Raw genomic sequence first — 19,567 nt, 5'->3', positions numbered from 1 at the left:
TTCTGTCTTTTCTATTATTTTCTCTCTCAAAATGTGAATGTGCCTTAAGTTATGGGTCATGGATCTTCCTTTCTCTTTATTCTCTTTTATCAGCAATCTGTTAAACTCCTTTTGTCTGAACTACTCATCTATCTCTTACTTTCTGGAACCTGTTGACAGCCTGATCATTTTCAACCTATGGGTATGCATTATTGCTGTCTCTTACAAAGCTCTTCTCTTGGTTATCTCGCAGCAGGAAAACACCACCATATTCTCTCCAAAGCTTGGACATACTACTTTCGAACTCAACTTTTAAACAGTATTCATCTCCCTTCCTCTCTCTTTTTGCCTTTCATCTGTTCCAAGGTTGGGTTTTATGCTATGTAGAGGGAATAGCATCTGAAAGGGAAATAACAATTTTAGAAATATTAGGTGCCCTGGCAGGTTGGCTCAGTGGTAGAGTGTTGGCCCAACATCTGGATGTCCTGGGTTCGATTCCCAGTCGGCGTCACCGAAGTGACCATCTGCTTCTCCATACCTTCCCCTTCCCCTTCCCCTTCTCATTCTTTCTCTCTCTTTCCCTCCCACAGCATGGCTCAATTGGTTCTAGTGCATTGGCCCTGGTGGTGAGGATGGCTCTGTGGAGCCTTCACCTCAGGCACCTAAAATAGCTCAGTTGAGAGCAGCCCCAGATGGGGGTTGCCTAGTGGATCCCGGTTGGGCGCATGCAGGAGACTGTCTCTTTATCTCTCCTCCTCTCACTTGGAAAAGAAGAAAAAAAACCCCCCAAATATTAGAATTGATGTTGAGGTTGGGGACGTTGTAACTCTGGAGGCTTTAAGGACTTATTGTAGAATTAACATGTCACCTGGATACCATCATTTCCAACCCCTGGTTGTTGCATTTAGCTATATTACAAAAGAGACATTAGTAGTGCATTAGTTTGAAGGGAACCAGGTAGAAAATAGTTTAAAATCCTTTTGTGTATTTTAGAAATTTTAAAATATGAGAATCTACTCACATTTCTCTAAATTAGGCAATTGCTTTACCCAATTTCTACATTTAGGTTTTCACAATCCTTTCTTTTGAATTTCTAATACTGCTTCCCTACACAGTGAATGTTCTGGTGCCTATATTCTTAACTCGGTTTACTATGTGGGTGTTGCTGTTGTTCTTAAGTCAACAATGTATTTTGGTGTAATATATGTATTTGTTTGAATTCAGGTATTCTTATTGTATTATATACAGATAACAGCTAGAATAAAGATAATATTTTCCCTGACTGGTGGTGGTGCAGTGGATTGAGTGTCAACCCAGGATGCTGAAGGCCCAGTTCAAAACTTGGGCTAGAGCGCAGGCTAATTAGCTTGAGCACAAGTGTGCCAGCTTGAGTGTGGAATCATTGACATAATCTCAAGGTTGCTGGCTAGAGCACAAAGGTCGCTGGCTAAAAGCCCCAAGGTCACTGTTTGAGCTCAAGGTCGCTGGTTTGAACAAGGGGTCACTGGCTCTGCTTGAGCCCCCCAGTCTTGGCACATATGAGAAGCAGTCAATAAACAACTAAAGTGAAGCAACTACAAGTTGATGCTTCTCATCTCTCTCCTATCCCTTTCTCTTTCCCTCCCCCCAAAAAGGGGGAAAAAAGAAATAATATTTGCTTTTAAAGAATAACAGGTGTTTGGTGGCATTTCTTTTCAATGTATAATCACAGATGTGGTTATTAGAGGAATTCATTTTTCCTTAACCTGCAGTGCTTGCACTAATGAACCCTTTGTGAGGTTGGATAAGAAAAGTGCATATGCACGCCTTGGAATGCTCATCTCTTTTGTTGGAGAAATAGATTGTATGACACCAGATTATTGCTCTCTAAGCTGACTTTGTAAGCTGCCATATCACAATATGTTCAAAGTAATAATAAAAGATATGAAAAAGCCTTAAATGGCGAGTAGTGAACTTGATGTTCACAATAGACCTTGTCTGTGATGGGATGGTACGAATCAGTGATGGGAGAATCTGGTAATCACTTGTAAGAGGTGGCTTCTGTTGCCAGACCTTGAACAGTTTAACATGAAAACAGGCAAAAGATTTTTGTTGATAGCCATAGTGTTTTCACTTAATGAATTTATATTTCATCCAACCTTCTATATGAGTAGGTGACACTGACTAGTTTTCATGTGTTTAGAAAATAAAACCTTTTCATGTGTATGGCTCAGTGTAACTGTGCTACTAGGGAAAAAATGACCTGCCTTTAAAAGTAGCCTTAAGATTCATATTAAATTTGTTTTTTCTAGCTAAATTTGTCTTGAAGGTTAAATTTGATAAGAAACTTTGTTAACATTTGTTAAAAAAAAAAGCAGCAATAAACGCTGACCAAGTAAAATGACATAGATAAGCAATGTTTGAAGTGAACTCAAGTCTCTCGAACATGAACTGTGATGGCCAAGAGATGTGATCAGGAGTGTGTGTGTTTGGAGACAAGCAGTTGTGACTCAGATTACTTCATTTCACAGGGTAACCTTGCAGTCATGTTCAGGGCAACACAAGTACATTCACTAGCCAACTGCCTTGGTCTCTGGTGCAATAAGATACCTCATCATTTATTCATCATTATCAGGATCTTGTCCTAATAAGCATATTTGCCATACAAATAAATGTATGGCATGTTTATAATAATGCAGGATTCTTTCGAAGTAAAACAAATATCCACTTGTTCTTTAAAGTGTGAGGTGTTCTATTATTCTGCATTTGTATTTAAAGAATGAACAGGTAATTGTATAAGTATAGCAACTAAGTGTTTTATTGATTTTTTTTTCAAATGTATAAATAACCCTTTTACTCTGTGCTCAGAAATGCCTAAGGGTCTGGTAGAATCATCAATCCTGAAATTTTACGTTTATTTTTTGTGCGAAATTGTTTTGTTTTGGGGGCAGTAAGGAGAGATGGAATTAAGTACTTGCATCATGGAGAACTGACATAAATAATTATGTGAATACTCTTTAAGACATACTTGTTTTCTGACTCTGCTTTTCAGTTTCCATAGCAAGGCGTGTACAAGATCCATTAGCTGAGCTGGTGAAAATCGAGCCAAAACACATTGGAGTGGGAATGTATCAGGTAAAGCCACCTGATCATTTAATTTAGGAAATCCATCAATATAAAGAGCAATACTTAAACTTGGCATAGTAATTAAGTGTCAGTGGGAGTAGATTCTAATTTTCAAAGGTTGTAAGTTTGTGGGGAGATAGTTAGGAGTTATAAGTTAACAGGGAAGGAAGGAATTTATTTTCCTGATGTTTATAGTTCTGATCCAGACTTAGAATTGACTGTAGTCAGATTTAAAGGCTGTTAGAACATTAGATCTGAGAAGTGCTTAATCTGGAGAGCCTCTCCTTTTAACGATATTATAAAATTGGAGTAGTTACGGAATAAGGGGAGTATGCTGGCTCTTAGTGTAAAGCAGTACGACCTTTGTTGATGTTTCAGGAAGAAGCCTTTGGTACCTACTGTGACTTTTCTTTTCTCTGTGTTCCACTTCTATTTGATTATTTTAATTAATTTTTTTTTATCATTACTCAGTATGAGCTAAAAGCTTTTGATTGTTGTCACTATGTAGTAGTAATAGTGCTTATTGTTGATGTATTTTCAATTCTTGAGGTTATGATCACTGGGAAATTGAGGACAATACTAAATCTTGGCACAGTGAATCCATAGTTATCTCTAGAAACCTTGAGTTGAATTGTTTTCTTCTTTAATGAATGTCCTTCTTAAACCTGAAATAGCATATTTCCCTCTGAATAATTTTCATGGAATTTGAATGATGGATACTGCACTTTCTTAAAAAAATGTTATATTAGGTCATAGAATCTGTGACCACTGAAAATTCAAGAGACCTTAGAAATCGTATCACCCTGCCCCCTCATTTGACAGAAAAATAAGCTGTGTTCTGGAATAGTTAGGATTTTTACCCTGGATAATACTGACAAAGCCTGGAGTAACTTGCTTATATTGGGACTTAACTGGGAGTGTTCCCATTTGATAGCAAGTTAGATTAAGAGGCATCCAGAGCTTTACCGGACTGTTCATTTGGGAAGGATAGTGACTGAAGGGACTGATTTAGCTACAGATACAAACACCTGGAATCTAAAGCACACAATTACAGCAGCTTTATGACATAGGCATTGTAGTTCAGAGGAATTATAGTTATTACAAGGTGAAGTGATGGAATGTCTCAGTAGGGCCATGGAACAAAAAAAAAGGGAAAGACACTTACAGAACCCAGGCAGGCTAATGAGCTATTGGCGTTGGAGAAGTCTTTAAGTAGATAGCAGGGACCTAATCTCCAAATTTGGATTCAGAGATAGCATTTAACATGGAAAAGTTTGGGCTTTATGGCAACAGCAGTGAGTAACGGAGGAGTTTTAAGCAGTGAAATGATGTGATCTGATTTGTATTCTAAAACATTGACTCTGGCTGCTCAGGGGAGAATGCTGTGGAGGGGAAGAGGAGAAGCAGTAGGCCCAGTTTGGGGGCTATTACATAGCCCAGGTGAGAGATGCTGGTGGCCTGGACAAAGTTAATGGCAGTAGAATTGGGAAGAAATTAAATCTATTTTGTAGGCATTGCTTGCTAATAAATGAGGGAGAGGAGTTGCTAAGAATTTGCTCCAAGAGTCCTGGTCTGTGGGTGATGCCTGAGTGGAGCAGATTTGGCAAGGAGAAGATCAGTAATTCTGTTTTGGACATGTTACATTTGAGATGTGTGTAAGAAATCCAAGAAATGGTGTCAAATAAAAGTTGGATATGCAAGTGTGAGATTTAGAGAAATAGCCATATTAACATTGAAGTACAGACAATTGAGCAAATGACACCGAGAAAGGGATCATGTTGGTAGGCGGAGCTCATGATATTCTCTCACTGCGCCACCACCACCACTGGTGTGTCCACTCCCCAGATTCCATAAGGAAAGGTGTTCGTATGTATCTGTACCTATATAAACCTACACTTACATGAACAAATTGATGATAGTCTGGGAAAACAAGAAAGGGTCCCACCAGTGGATGAAAATTTTAGGAATTCCTGAAAGATATTAAGTATGAGGAATCACATTCATGGAAAAATACAACCTGGTAGACCATACCTCAAAATACAGATGAGTAGTGTTATCAGACCAGAATCACATTCAGGTAGTGGGAGGGGGGCTGTAGTGTCAGGTAATGAGGTGAATATAGAGTGGGTAAACCTGTAGTGACACCTCCCTCAGTATACTGTGACTCCAAGCTAAAGCACTGAGTGTAACACAGAGGCCAGAGACGCTGGGAGAACCTCAGGTTGACCTTGATTGTCTGGAAGCTCACGACGCCTCATCCTGGCAAGACAAACTCCTGGCTTATACTGACACCTGTCATCATATCCCACATTTCACCGGTTGTCACTTGAAGCTGATGCTGGTAAATAGCGTACACAAACAGCCAAACAGGATCTCTGAAATGATCTTGCTACCAAGAAGCACTAAACAGTTGAGGAAAACTTATGGTAGGAAAATGAGGCACCAGACTTAATAAGCAAAAAATAACACTCAGTGAAACAATAAACAGGCAACAGATGTTGTTTTATTATTATTATTATTACCATTTTTTAGTGAGAGAGACAGAGACAAAGAGAGGGACAGATAGGGACAGACAGACAGTAAGGGAAAGAAATGAGAAGTATCAACCTTGTAGCACCTTAGTTATTCATTGATTGCTTTCTCATATGAGCCAGTGACCCCTGGCTCAAGCCAGCAACCTTGGGCTTAAGCCAGCGACCTTTGGGCTCAAGCCGGTGACCATGGAGTCATGTCTATGATCTGACACTCAAGCCAGCGTCCTCACACTCAAGCTGGTGAGCCCAAGCTCAAGCCAGTGACCTCAGGGTTTCGAACCTGGGTCCTCTGAGTCCCAAGTGGTTGCTGTATCTACTGCTCTACCGCCTAGTCAAGCCAGTCTTTGAAATATGTAAAGTTAATATTCACAGAGGCACAAGGGAATTTATTGCATTTATAAAAGGTAGAATGAAATTAGACCAATCTTAGAATTTTAAATTATGTTTTTCAAGATTAAAAAATCACATAACCAGGATAGAAAAGACAGAGCTAAAAACACATTAATGAATTGGAAGAGTGAGCTAAGAGATTCTTTAGAATGTAGTCTTACACTGAAAAAGGTGGACAGTGTGAACAAAATGTCCCATGATGTAGAAGACCTTCAAAAGCTTTAACTTTCATCTCATAGAAGATTAAATAAATAGAGTGGAGAGGATTATAATCACGGAAATAATAGGAGAAAATTTCTCCAAAGTGAAGATAGACAAATCTTTTGAAAAGGCCTAATGACTACTAAATGAAAAAATAACAGAGGATATACACTCAGATATCGACCTAGGAAATTTCAGAATGCTGGTCATAAAGATGAACTTGACTAAAAGCTTCCAGAGAGCAAACATAGTTTATCTACAAAGGAAGAATTAGGTGGACATCAGTTTCACTACTGGTAATAACAAGCGATAGAAGATAGAAATGCAGTAGTTATGAAATTGTGGGGAAAGTCTACCAGTATTTTGAACCCATAATTCTCTATTCAGGCAAAACAGCAATTCAGTGAGAGGAAAATAAGAGCATTTTTGGACCTGCCATGATTCACTTTCTCTGATTGTTACAGACCTTACTTGAAAGTATTTATGGAAGTATTCTTGACTCTAAAGAAGAGGGGGGACCCCAAAGAAGGGAAAGGCATGTTGTGGGGAGGTAGTGCTGAGGTAAGGAAACAGTGGAGAGTTGTATAGTCCACACATGCACAGTAAAATGTATTCAGAGTCAAGTCTCATAGTTTTTTCTTGGTTTGTTATTTTTTAATCTATAATGTTAATCTTTTAATATCATTCTCGATCGGATCAGTTCAACATGGGAGGAAAGAAGAAAAAGAAGTAATAAAATATTAGGATTATTTTTTTAGGAAAAAGATTTAGATACAGATTCTATAAGTCTCTAATATATTAGAAAAACATAATCTGAAATATATGAATAACCACAAATAGGGTTTTCAATATAAATCACGAGAGTAAAAAATAAAAAGTTTGTCATTCTAACCAAAGGCAGAGAAAAATGAAAACATAGTAAATAAAATATATGATGATAGGAATAACTTTAAGTAATAAGTAAAGGTGAATGGGTTAAATTCCCTTATTAATAGAATCTCAGAATTTTAAAATAAAATGTAGCCGTCAGCTGCATATGTGCAAGAAATACTTCTAAAGAAAAAAGCAATCTTGATATTAGAAACTTGAAAAAAAATATTCCACATTGATGAAAAAGAATAGCAATTTAGTATCAGATGAAATACAGTTTAAGGCAAAGTGCATTTAACAGGTTAAATAGGGATATTTCAGATTAATAACAGATAGTGTCTTCCAAGAAAATATAATTACCCTGAGAAGTCTGTTATTTAATGACATAGCTTTAAAAAATATGCAGCATTAAAAACCTGAAAATTTGAGCAAGAGACAAATTTTTTATAGGAGTGTTAATAGACCACTATATATTAATACATACATTTAAAAATAGCTTTATTGAGATATAATTACATTCCTACATGTGCATACATACATACATACATAAATTCACCCACCAAAAGTGTACAAATCAGTGATTTTTAGTATATTGATAGGGTTGAAAAACTATTACCACCAATTTTTTTTTTTTACATTTTTAAGCTTTTTTAAAAATTTTTTAAATTTTTTTATTTTTTATTTATTCGTTTTAGAGAGGAGAGGGAGAGACAGAGAGAGAGAGAGAGAGAGAGAGAGAGAGAGAGAGAGAGGTGGGAGAGGAGCTGGAAGCATCAACTCCCATATGTGCCTTGACCAGGCAAGCCCAGGGTTTCGAACCGGTGACCTCAGCATTTCCAGGTCCACGCTTTATCCACTGCGCCACTACAGGTCAGGCTACATTTTTTTTTAAAAGATTTTATTTATTCATTATAGAGAGGAGAGAGAGAGAGAGAAGGGGGGGAGGAGCAGGAAGCATCAACTCCCATAGGTGCCTTGACTAGGCAAGCCCAGGGTTTTGAACCAGCAACCTCAGCATTTCCAGGTTGACACTTTATCCACTGCGCCACTACAGGTCAGGCTACCACTAATTTTTGAACATTTTCATCACCCCCTAAAAAAACAATTAGCAGCCACTGTCCATCGCCCCTCATTTCCCAGCCCTAGGCAACAACTGTTCTACTTCCTTCTCTATAGATTTGTATGTTCTGGATATTTCATATAAATGGAATCATGCAGTATGTGGCCTTTTATGACTGCCTTCTTTTCATTTAGCATAAGGCTTTCAAGTTTTATCCATGCTGTAGCAGTATCAAAACTTCGTTCTTCTTTATGGACTATAGTATTCCACTGCATTTAGAGACCACATTTTGTTTATCCATTCATTAGTAGGGTTATTTTCACTTTTTTGGCTATTCTGAATAATGCTACTATGAACATTTGTGTACAAGTTTCTATGAGGTATGCTTTCATTTTTCTTGGATATATACCTAAGAGTGGATGTACTAGGTCATTTAACACATAAATTTAAAGTCATGATGAACTAGGGAAATGAAACTATTTGCTACAAATGTATATCTCCATGTGACAAGTACATATTTTATTCGTAAGATTTTGTTTTCTTTTTGATTTGTACACATTTGTATGCAGGTATATATAAAGCATTTACATAAAATACAGGGGTGGCAAAAGTAGGTTTACAGTTGTTCATATGGAAAATTGTAATGATCATAAATAACCTGCCTGTCTTTTCCCAGAAGAACAACTGTAAACCTACTTTTGTCCCACCCCTGTATTTATTGAGCCTTTACATACCATTTACCATAGATGAAATGTGAATTTTTCTCTTTATCAAAGAAACCCAAATTAAACAAGTAGATATTATATCAACCGGACAGTTGAGTAAAGTTGTAATAAAATGATAAATATCTGTGCAAATGAGCGTACATGAAATAAGCATTCGCATACTGCTAATGGAAGTGCACATGGTTATTTTAAGCAAATAGTACCTACCTATCAAGATGCACTCTAAGAAAGAGGCACCCCTTGGGTCTGGTAATTCTCCCTTTAGGGGTTTCTTCTAAGGCAGTAATAACAGCTGCTGATAGGATTTATATATAAGTTTGCTGTTGTGGCCAAATATTGGAAGCAGCTACAGTAGAAGAATAGTTAAATGAGTTTTGGCATATCTATCAGTTGAAATATTATATAACTATTAAAAAGTCAGGCTTAGGGCAGATTTAATGACATGAGAAATTACTCTTGATGTAATATTTTTAATTTGCAAAAAAGTTATTGATACAGAATCAAACTAATTTGTTTTAAAATTATAGTTATGCATTTACATTGAAGAAAAAATATCTGACTGGTGACTGATATTTATATCTTTGTTGATGTGATTAGGGATTTTCATTTTTTTCTTTTTTCAAACTTTCTACAGTAAATATGAGCAAATTTTGTAGTAAAATATATAGCCATTTCCAAATCCCAGCCAATGAGCCACTTAATTTTAAGCCTTTATAGAGTAGAATTCCAATACAACCAGAGCGGAACTGAATTTCTTTTCAGTTGAGACCTAAATACTTTTAGTATAAAACTAATACTTATATGTATTTTGAACCTGGACAAACATTGCTAATTTTAAAAATGAAAGCTGTTCAAAGAAAGAATGTTAAATAGATGAAATAATAGAAGCTATAATATTATTTCAATAGAAACTAAAATACTTTTGGTTTAATAACTCAAATGCTAAAGACAGTACTCCAATCCTTGTCTTAGAAATGGCGAGAGCTGATTTTAAAAACACATGCCTGTCATTATTTCTGGAGAAGAGGCAGCCAGTGCGGTCGAATGACAACATATCCCCAACTGACCCCTATAGACTTTGCTGGAAAGTGGCTTGGTGTTAGTCCCAAGAAAACACTCCAGGGTGAGAGCAGGATGATGCAGGGTTGGCTCTGTCGAGTTCTTTGGGACATGGGGAATGGTGGTTTAGCTTGGCCTTGTCATATCCTGAAAGCACAACTTAAGTCATTTGGATTTACTTGCTGCTTATTTCTTCTTTGGACCATTTTTACATACTTCCATGCTCATTAACACCTCTATTTGTTAATGAGCATGCACAGTAAAGTGAGAAAGACTGAACAGTTCTTTTTCTTCCTGTTGTGCCTCCGTGTTAAATCATTTGATGATGTTAGAGAATGAAATGGTTTTCCAAATTGAGGTTTTGGAAGCCTTAGTGGATTTTCTATATCCAAGCCATCTTTATTCCTCATTAGTTTGGATAATGAGGAGTCACTGTAAAAGGAAAATCATCTTCCCCGCTGAAATTTTTCATGGTAAAACTTTAAAGATGGGAATTTGTATTTTATTTCTCCACCTCCTATGTGGGAGCAGTTCTAGGTAAAAACAAAAAACAACTCTTCATTTTATAACTAGTTAACATGTAGAAATTATGAAATGTAGTTTTAGTTTAGGACTGTAAAAGGTTAATGCAGTTCTTCATCTGCCCTATATTGTTTGCCCAAATTCTTTCAAACATTTTAATCCTTTATTTATTATTGTGCAGTGGGATATAGAAAAGAGTTTGCCTCATGGATATTTACTTAGGTGACTTTTGTCTGAATTTTTGCCACTATACTAAAGCAATAATTTGAAATGTATAAAACACAAAGGGGAAACAGAATTGTTTTCAAAATTAGGCATTGTTCACATAACTAAGTTTCTTGCCAAAATGTAATCTTGTTCCTTAACTGTAAGTCCCAGGACATGGGCTGCAGTTGAATCTCTGCTTTACTGGGTATTATGAATGACATTAAGACTTAGTCTTGTAATTCAGGTAATCTATTCATGACTATAATTGAACTGGTTCCATAAGTGAACAAAAACAAGTAAGTGACCTCTCCTGGGAGTAGGAACTAAATGCATGTTATAGAATTTGCTAATTATTCCTTAAAGTTTTATTTTTTTGTTTTTATTCCTTAAAGTTTTAAAATTTCTGTTCTGAGTATTTTTTTTTCTTTCCAGATAAAGTATGCCTCCAAATCAGGGGTCGGGAACCTATGGCTCGTGAGCCAGATGCGGCTCTTTTGATGGCTGCATCTGGCTCGCAGACAAATCTTTAATAAAAAAAAATAAGAACATTAAAAATATAAAACATTCTCATGTATTACAATCCATTCATTTCCTACCGCTCATGTTCATGGTTGCGGGTGGCTGGAGCCAATCACAGCTGTCCTCCGGGACAACACCAAATTTTTATTGGATTATGCGTAACGTGCAGGGGTCGTTGTATGGCTCTCACGGAATTACATTTTAAAATATGTGGTGTGTGTGGCTCTCTCAGCCAAAAAAATTCCCGACCCCTGCTCCAGATGAAGTATTAACTTGAGTTTTCTCAGGTTCTTAGATATCAATGACAGTGTAATAAGCCATATATATATACATACCACTCTCTCTCTAATATAACACCATTACCCATCTTTAAAAGAAATGTGAAATGTATGATTTGAAGAAATTTTTACCAGTATTAACAATGAAATATCTAATTTCCTTTATCTTTTGTTTGCTTACTCTTTGTCATTGACCTTGAACAATGAAACTAGATTGATTTCAGCTTCTTCTTAAGTTTATCCTCTAGTTTTCATACATCAGCACAAACATCACTGTTAGGAGTTCTAAAACTTAAGGTATTTTCACAGTGTTTAAAATGTAATTATCATGGATGATTGGGAAAAAAATTAAACATGGCATTTAAAGGAAAAGATTAATAAATTCTAGTGGTTTAGAATCTAAAATGTCCCTAAGTCAGAAAGCAATATATAAAAAAAATCCACAGACAGGGGGAAGGTATTTTTAACATATATATCACCTATGAAGGATACAGAATATATAAAGTTCTCCTGCAAATCAAGAGGAAACAAGACAGTTGGACAGAAAAATAGGCAAGGGATATGGATAGGCAATTGACAGAACAGGAAACACAAAAAATATAGGTATGAAAAAAAATTATTGCTTTCACAAGTAATTATGGAAATGAAAACTAAAGCCATAAAGGGAAACCTTTCAGGTTGTCAAAAATTAATCTACAGTTTGGATGTTAACCACGTGGAGCATCAGGATTCTTGGACATTATTTATTGGGGTATAAACTGGTTAGCCTCTTTGAAGAGCAATTGGAAATTAGTCAAGTTGGAAGTGGGTATTCTCTTCAACTCAATAATTTTTTTGCCAGATACACATAGCCTTGAAAATTTTTTTCACATGTGCACAAGAAGACATGTATTTATTGTAGTGTTATTTATGCTAGTAAAAATTTGGAAAAAATATGTCCTTCATATGGAAAAAAACCAAAAATAAACTATATCACCTATATTCAGGTAATGGAATATTATATAGGAATGAAGATTACTTGATTTAGAGCTACTTATATTAATATGGATAAACAAGATATTAAGAGAGAAAACAGTTTGTATGTACAATATTTTTTGATTGGTATACAATTTTAAAATACGAAAAATAATACTGTATACTATTTATGAATTTTAATATATATGGTAATAACATAGAAATAAGCAGTGGAATTTAAGGTAGTGGTTATCTTGCTTGGCACATGGAATGGGAGGAGAATTTGAACTGGGAAGGGTATACCAGGAGTTTCAACTATATATTTTATTTCTTAAGTTATTTTTGTTATTTATTTCTTAAGTCATACATGGTGTCCCCTTATATTCTATAACTTCATAATAAGTAAGTCATAATTTTTTTAAAAGATGTAGGAAAGCTTGGTTAAATCATGAAGTTGTTTTATCTCTGGAGCTTTGGCTTTCATTTGGATTTATTTCTTCCTATACTTGTGTGTGTATGTTTTACAGTGAGGATTTATATAATAAAAAAATAAAGTTACTTTCATGTTTTAGTGAAAATGAAAAAATACATTAAACATTAGATTTCACTTCTCATAATATTCTTTCAAATTTTTATTGTTAAAGCCCTAAGTTTGCACCAAATCAAATACTCTTCAACGCATACTTTTAACCCTATTTTAAAATTTTTTCAGTGCACAAATACTGATTTTTCTTTTGTGAATTTTAAGAATTATATAAATATTATTTGTTTTGCTCCCATTATTTAAAATGGCCATTCCAGAAATATGGCATAGAACAAACTTGTAGATTCGTGAGGGCGAACCTTTATATAAAAACCCCTTTTTTTGGTGGGCCAATTGCAGCTCTGTGAAAGCTGCCCACCATGAAAGCTGGAACGCCCACTAGTGGGCAGGAGGGACCAGGTTGACCAGCAGGGCAAAAGTGGGCGGTTTTTATTGATATAAAAAGGTTCACGAACCATCACGGTTGTAGATTATATTTCTACTGCTTATTTCCAGGGCTCAGTTGGGCAGAACAGATGTTTAAGGAATGTTAATATAATGTGTTATAATAATAGTACCATAGTATGACAAGCATTCATCCTATGCAGTTATTTTTTTTCCATTCACTCCTCTTACCCCTTTCCCCCACCATTAAAAAACTCCTAAATTATCTATATTAGAAACCTTAAGATTAAACAGAGGAGCTTTTAAAAATCCTAACCTATTTCCACCTCCCCAGAGATTTTTAGTTCAGTTATTCTGGAGGTGGGTCCCAGACATAACAAACTTTAACAGTTCTCAGGTGATTGTGATGTACAAGCAGGGATGAGAACTACTGGTTCTTAAAATATGGTTGCTGGACCAGCTGCACCAGTATCTTCTGAAAACTTGTCATGCACCCCTTCCCAGACCTACAGGAGGACAGAGTCTGGGGGTGGGCCACTAGAATGTTTTAATGGCTAAGGCTTGAGGACCACTGGTCTCTACTGCTTCTCAAGCTTGACTGTGCATACCAAATCCTTCAGGGTTTATTAAAGTACAGATTCTGATTCAGGTGGTGTAAGGTGGGGCATGAATTCCTGCATTTCTAATAAACTCCCAGGTGATACCAATACCCTTGGTTTGAAGACTATACTTTGAGTAGCAAGAGACCCTACTGAAAATCTCTTGGGCGCCTACCCCAGACCTATCTGATTTTAATGAAATTTCTAGGTGTCCTGAGTGCTCATTACAGTATTTGTAGTGTAAGAAGAAAATCAGGACTTGCTAGTATCTAAGGGAGATGGGAGAATGAAGAAGCAAAAGTCAATATTATAAAACACTACAAGGATAAAGGTAGGATAAAGACCGAAAATGTGTCTTTTGTGATTAATTAAAAAATGACAGTGGTGTCCATAGGAAGAATAATTAATTTTATTGGAGGCAGAAGTCAGAAGTAGATTGAGGATTAAATGAAAGGTGAGCATTTAGAGACAAGTGTATGCAAGTCTTTAAAGAAGGCTTTTCTAAGGTTAGGATTTGAATGTATTTAAATATTGATCGGAAGAAAATAGAAGTGGAGAGGGGGAGGCTGAAGGTGAGGGAGAGGGGGAAGCTGGGTGCCTGTGAAACACCTGAGGAAGGAAGTGGACACGAGTTCAGAAGAGAGGAGCTCCTGGGGTGAAGGGAGAGGGGTGATCTGGGAGGAGGTGAGAGAGAGCAGTGGTGGGAGAGGTTGCTCCCCTCTGGATAGTTTTCTCTGTGAAGTAGCAGTCTGTTTTATAGTCTTACCTCCCCCCCCAAAAAAAACCTGCTAGTTTTTACATTTCTGAAATCATACTATGCATTTGTTTACTGTCTCTTCTAATGGAACGAAATGGTGCTTCCACTTCTGTATCCACATCTCCCAGGACCTGGCACACAATAAATATTCGATAAGTATTTGTTGAATGAATGAATGTATGAATGAATGAATGGTTTATCAATATAGTTGCTCATTTATTGTATTTTTAAACTCTACTATGAACACACCATAAAGTTTTGTAGCCTGTCATTTAAAATTCAGTAGCCTGAAGTGTTACTTACTAGTATATTTTTTAATGATTCTTTTTTCAGGAAAAGTGTTGGAGAAATGAGGACCAGAGATCATTAGAATAGCCATGTAGTTGGAACGAGAATTAATGTGAAAGTAAAGGATTGCTATTGATGAAAAAAACAGAGTTGTTTAACTTAGCACATATCTCTTCATTCCTTTCTCCCTTTCTACAATGTATATTCTGTTCTCTATGGAAATAATTCTCACAGGGACAGGTCCGAGGGAGCACTTATATAGGAATGTTTTTTGTGATCAAGTCAGTATTTCTAAGGACCTATTATAATATAGTGTGGCACTATCTTTTTGTTGTTGCTGTTGTGTTTTTCTGAAGTGAGAATCAGGGAGGCAGAGAGACAGACTCCCACATGCGCCTGACCAGGGTCCACCTGGCATGCCCACTAGGGGGTGATGCTCTGCCCATCTGGGGCGTTGTTCTGTTGCAACCAGAGCCATTCAAGCGCCTGAGGCAGAGGCCATGGCGCCATCTTCAGTGCCCAGATCAGCTTTGCTCCAATGGAGCCTTGGCTGCGGGAGGGGAAGAAAGAGACGGAGAGAAAGTAGAGGGGGAACGAGAAGCAGATGGGTGCTTCTCCTGTGTGCTCTGGTTGGGAATCGATTGCAGGACTTCCACATGCCGGGCCGATGCTCTACTGCTGAGCAAATCAGCCAGGGCCATGTGATACTATCTTTATCAAAGAAAAATCTTTGTTGCAGTGAGATTCACTGGAATAGATTCTTTTAAAATGAAATTATTTATTAAAATATACGTTTATGGAATGCCTTAATAATTTTATCTTTGTCACAGAGCCTTAAGGAAGTTTTTATTATACTGGTTAGGTCTGATATTGACTGTTGACTGTGTGTGGATAGATCGTCTATAGACTAAAAGACTAAAAATAGTGGAATAAGAGTATTCCAAATATGTTTAACTCTGGCATTCATACACATATAACTTTCTGTTTTGATGAACATTTGCATGTAATTATGTGTGGATAACTGTTTGGCATACTAAGAGAATCTTAGATGTAATTCTTTACTCAGTGCAATAAATTACCGAAATATAATAAACATACTGAAAAGAATTGTTGAAAACTCAAAATATAGGATTGTGCTAGATAATTATAGTAACAGGGAAGAGAAAGAAAATGTGAGAAAAAATATTAGAAGGGCCACTTCTGAGAATTTAAAAACAATATTCTGAATATCTGATATCTGATATTGTTCAGAAATGTTGATTAACTCTTCCCTTTATGTATGTGTGGGTTGAAGGAAGATGTTGATCATAATCTTTAAGAATAGCACAGGTAGCCTGACTAGGTGGTGGCAGTGGATAGAGTGTCGGCCTGGGATATTGAGGACCCAGGTACAAAACCCCGAGGTCACCAGTTTGAGCGTGGGCTTGCTAGTTTGAGCATGAGATAATAGACATGATTACATGGACACTGGCTTGAGCTCAAAGTCCCTGGCTTGAGCAAGGGGTCAATGGTTCAGCTGTAGACCCCCAGTGAAGGCACATATGAGAAAGCAACCAATGAACAAATAAGATACTGCAACAAAGAATTGATGCTTCTCATCTCTCTCCCTTCCTGTCTGTCACTCTCTTTCTGTGTCTCACTCTGTCTCTGTCACTAAAAATAAAAATGGCACAGGTAAATTTAAGTACTTGTAAGATTATATTATGTTTTAAATTCAAGGGTAAGTTGTCATTTTTGTCATGGTGACAAGTATGCAGAAAGTGTATGATACTGTAGAAAGGACTGTGAAGTTTATAAAATATAGGTAAGAAATGAACCCAGCTGCCTTCAAAGTGATTACAAATATTGATCGACTTACGGCCTATGCAACTTACAACCATTTGACTTGACGACCATAGTCGCTAGCCACGACTGCTCCGCGTCTGGCAGGTCAAGCGTTGCCCAGCTGGGCGTACAACAGTGTGGACCAGCTTCCGGCAGCACTACCATCTCCGCATGCACCATTTCAACTGTTATCCCAGACTCGGTACAGCAATTTGTGTTTTGTGTCTTGGATATTTTTCATCAAACCCCTCCCAAGATGTCTACCAAGAGGAAATTGTCTTTGCAAATATTAAACCAGTTGTACTGGTAATGCAGTGTTTTACTTAAACCTGATGAATGTAAAAATAAGAAACAAAATGGTGTAGAGATGATACAAATGACATAAAATGAACAAAGAAAATTATGATATATAACAATAATGAAAGAAAATTATGATAAAATATGACTTAAAGATTTTTATAACATCATTTCACAGTACTGAACATATAGCCTACTCAACTTACGACCAAATCGTGTTACAGCCGGTCTGTCAGAACCAATCGTGGTTGTAAGTCGAGCGCTAGCTATATAATGTACAGAGACAGGAAAACTGGCCCATTAAGTTATGATGTAAATTCACTTGTGACACATTCCTCCACCAAATCTGTCTTCTGCTGTGTATGGTTTTGTTACTGTGTCTTTCTTTTTGGTGATCATGGGGAAACTTCTAAGGGGAAAAGTGTTTTGAGAAAAATTTGATGAGAGACTTTTTTCCTGGGTTGTTCTTAGTAATTAAAATATAGGTAAGAAAAGTTAATTTGCCTGGATTTGTATGGAATGAAGTTTGTTTCTCAGTTTAAAATGATTTTTTTTGAACATCTAACTTTAGGAGATGTCTGGTTGTGGGTGAGATAGTCAGCTAGTTGGCTGCCTTCTTCGGGTGCTGGTAACTCTGGTGATATATTTCCTTTAATAATTCTGATCGGGCTACCTAAGCTGTTTATTGTATAATATTATTTAAAAAGATGTATTTTCTTTTCAAATATATAATTGAAAGGGAGAATTTTCTCCTGACATATACAAGGCTTTTGTTTCATTATTTATTTGGAATAAATGGGGCCAGAGGGTATGAGTGCAGTTAGGTTTTGTTGGAGGGGCCTTGCAAAGACTTTTTGAGGCATGATGTGCAAGTGAGTGTTTTCAAATCTCAGAGGTGTGATTATGTCATAACAGCTATAACCTCTGGGCTTGCTTTATTACTTTTATTAAAACAAATCTGTATAGGGGTGCTATGTATATTTTGGTGATGAAGGAAATGAGGTGGTTAATTTATTATGTGAACAGCACTTTCAACTAACCACAGCGTGATTCACTGAGAGAGCGGTGGAAAAGCCTAGCTCTGTCGAAATGACTGCTTTTTGATTTGTGGACCTTAACTTTCAACACCAGAGCATGAAGTTTATCTACTAAATGATTCCTTTTTTTTCCCCCCACTGTACTAATGTTTTTTATCCAATTTTAAACTTGAAATTTCTTCCTCCATTTTATTTTGAGCATTTACTAAATATGAATGAGCTAAATAATCCTTGCCGGCAAGTTAAGGAAGAAAAAGAAAGGAGGGGTGGGAATCCATGAGTGAGGGCATTAGGGAAGTGGGCCACATCTTTATGGTTTCCAAGCAGCCCACACATACCTCAGAGGAGGACACTATAAAATAAATCAATATACAAACCCTTAACTGATGAGGATAACTATCTGGTACCAGGTATGAGTTTCAGAAATGTGTGGCACCTGTTCTTCCCCTTTATAGGATGTTGTAGAGGAAAAGAAAATAAATCTCATGCAAAATAGTCTCTGATAACTGTTTGCTTGGAAGTGGGAATGGATAATGAGAGGAGATGAGGATGTAATGCCACAAAGAAGTTTGCACACTATAGCATGGAATCAAAAGAAGACTTATTGTCTAAGGAGTTCTCCGGGTACAGAGCACTTGCTGTGTACTCATAAACAGCCACTGAAAGACCCAGAAAGGCTGTTTCCTCTGGAGTTGCACTGTATCCAGCATCATCTGGTGATGTGAACCTGCCTAGAGAGAGTGGAAAATAGGTCATCTTTCTGGCAATAGTTTGAAAGACCCCTTCATTTTCCAGATGTCCCAAATACCAATCATTTACAAACAGAAAGACTCAGAAACCAGGGCAGACAGTAATTGATTAGAATTCTTTAAAGCATTTTATATCTCGAATATTACAAGGCTCCATCAAAATAAGGACTGACAGTTTTATATTTTATCTCTGCTTCTTTGGAGTAGTATACCACAGTTCTCTTCAGAGCCCTAAATTTGCTCTAAAAATTATGTCATTCCCTCATAGCATTTCCCCAGAGAGTTGGCAGAGGCCAGGAGAAACAATATTTGTGTAAAGACAGCGTGGAGGAGGGAGGTCCAGGCCTATGGTTTATGTAAACAGGGTAGGCGGGGAGGGGGCTCTGGCACCCCTGGTTAAGTTGTTAGTCATGAGCAGTCAGTCCTCGTGAGAACGTGTCCACTTTGAGACTGCTTGAGCCATGGTGATTAGTAATGACCATACACAGTCCCAGAGTGTGATAAAAATTTAATTTGAAAAGGAATTGGATTGTAGGCAAAACTTGATTTTAATGACATTGGTTGGGCCTTTCAAACTTTTAGGTGTCCTCACTAGTAGAACAGAACTATATGATTTGGACATTTCCAAGAGACATTGTATTTGAAACCATGTAAGCTAGCATTTAATTTGGTGAAAGGGTATTTG

The 19,567-nt window shown here is 36.8% G+C and overlaps 1 protein-coding gene across 2 annotated transcripts in view; it reads left to right on the top strand.

The window, feature by feature from the left end:
• Positions 1 to 19,567, top strand: part of SRBD1 (S1 RNA binding domain 1) — a 219,140-nt gene that overhangs the window by 109,521 nt on the left and 90,052 nt on the right. For both annotated transcript variants that reach the window (XM_066267044.1, XM_066267043.1), the window contains exon 16: positions 3,011 to 3,093. In XM_066267044.1, the coding sequence (XP_066123141.1) occupies positions 3,011 to 3,093 (83 nt within the window). The remainder of the gene's footprint in view (positions 1 to 3,010; positions 3,094 to 19,567) is intronic.

The sequence above is a fragment of the Saccopteryx bilineata genome, chromosome 3, assembly GCF_036850765.1.
Source record: "Saccopteryx bilineata isolate mSacBil1 chromosome 3, mSacBil1_pri_phased_curated, whole genome shotgun sequence".
Classification (NCBI taxonomy): Eukaryota; Metazoa; Chordata; class Mammalia; order Chiroptera; family Emballonuridae; genus Saccopteryx; species Saccopteryx bilineata.
The sequence above is the reverse complement of the archived record's forward strand: the minus strand, read 5'-3'. Positions and strand labels throughout refer to the sequence as shown.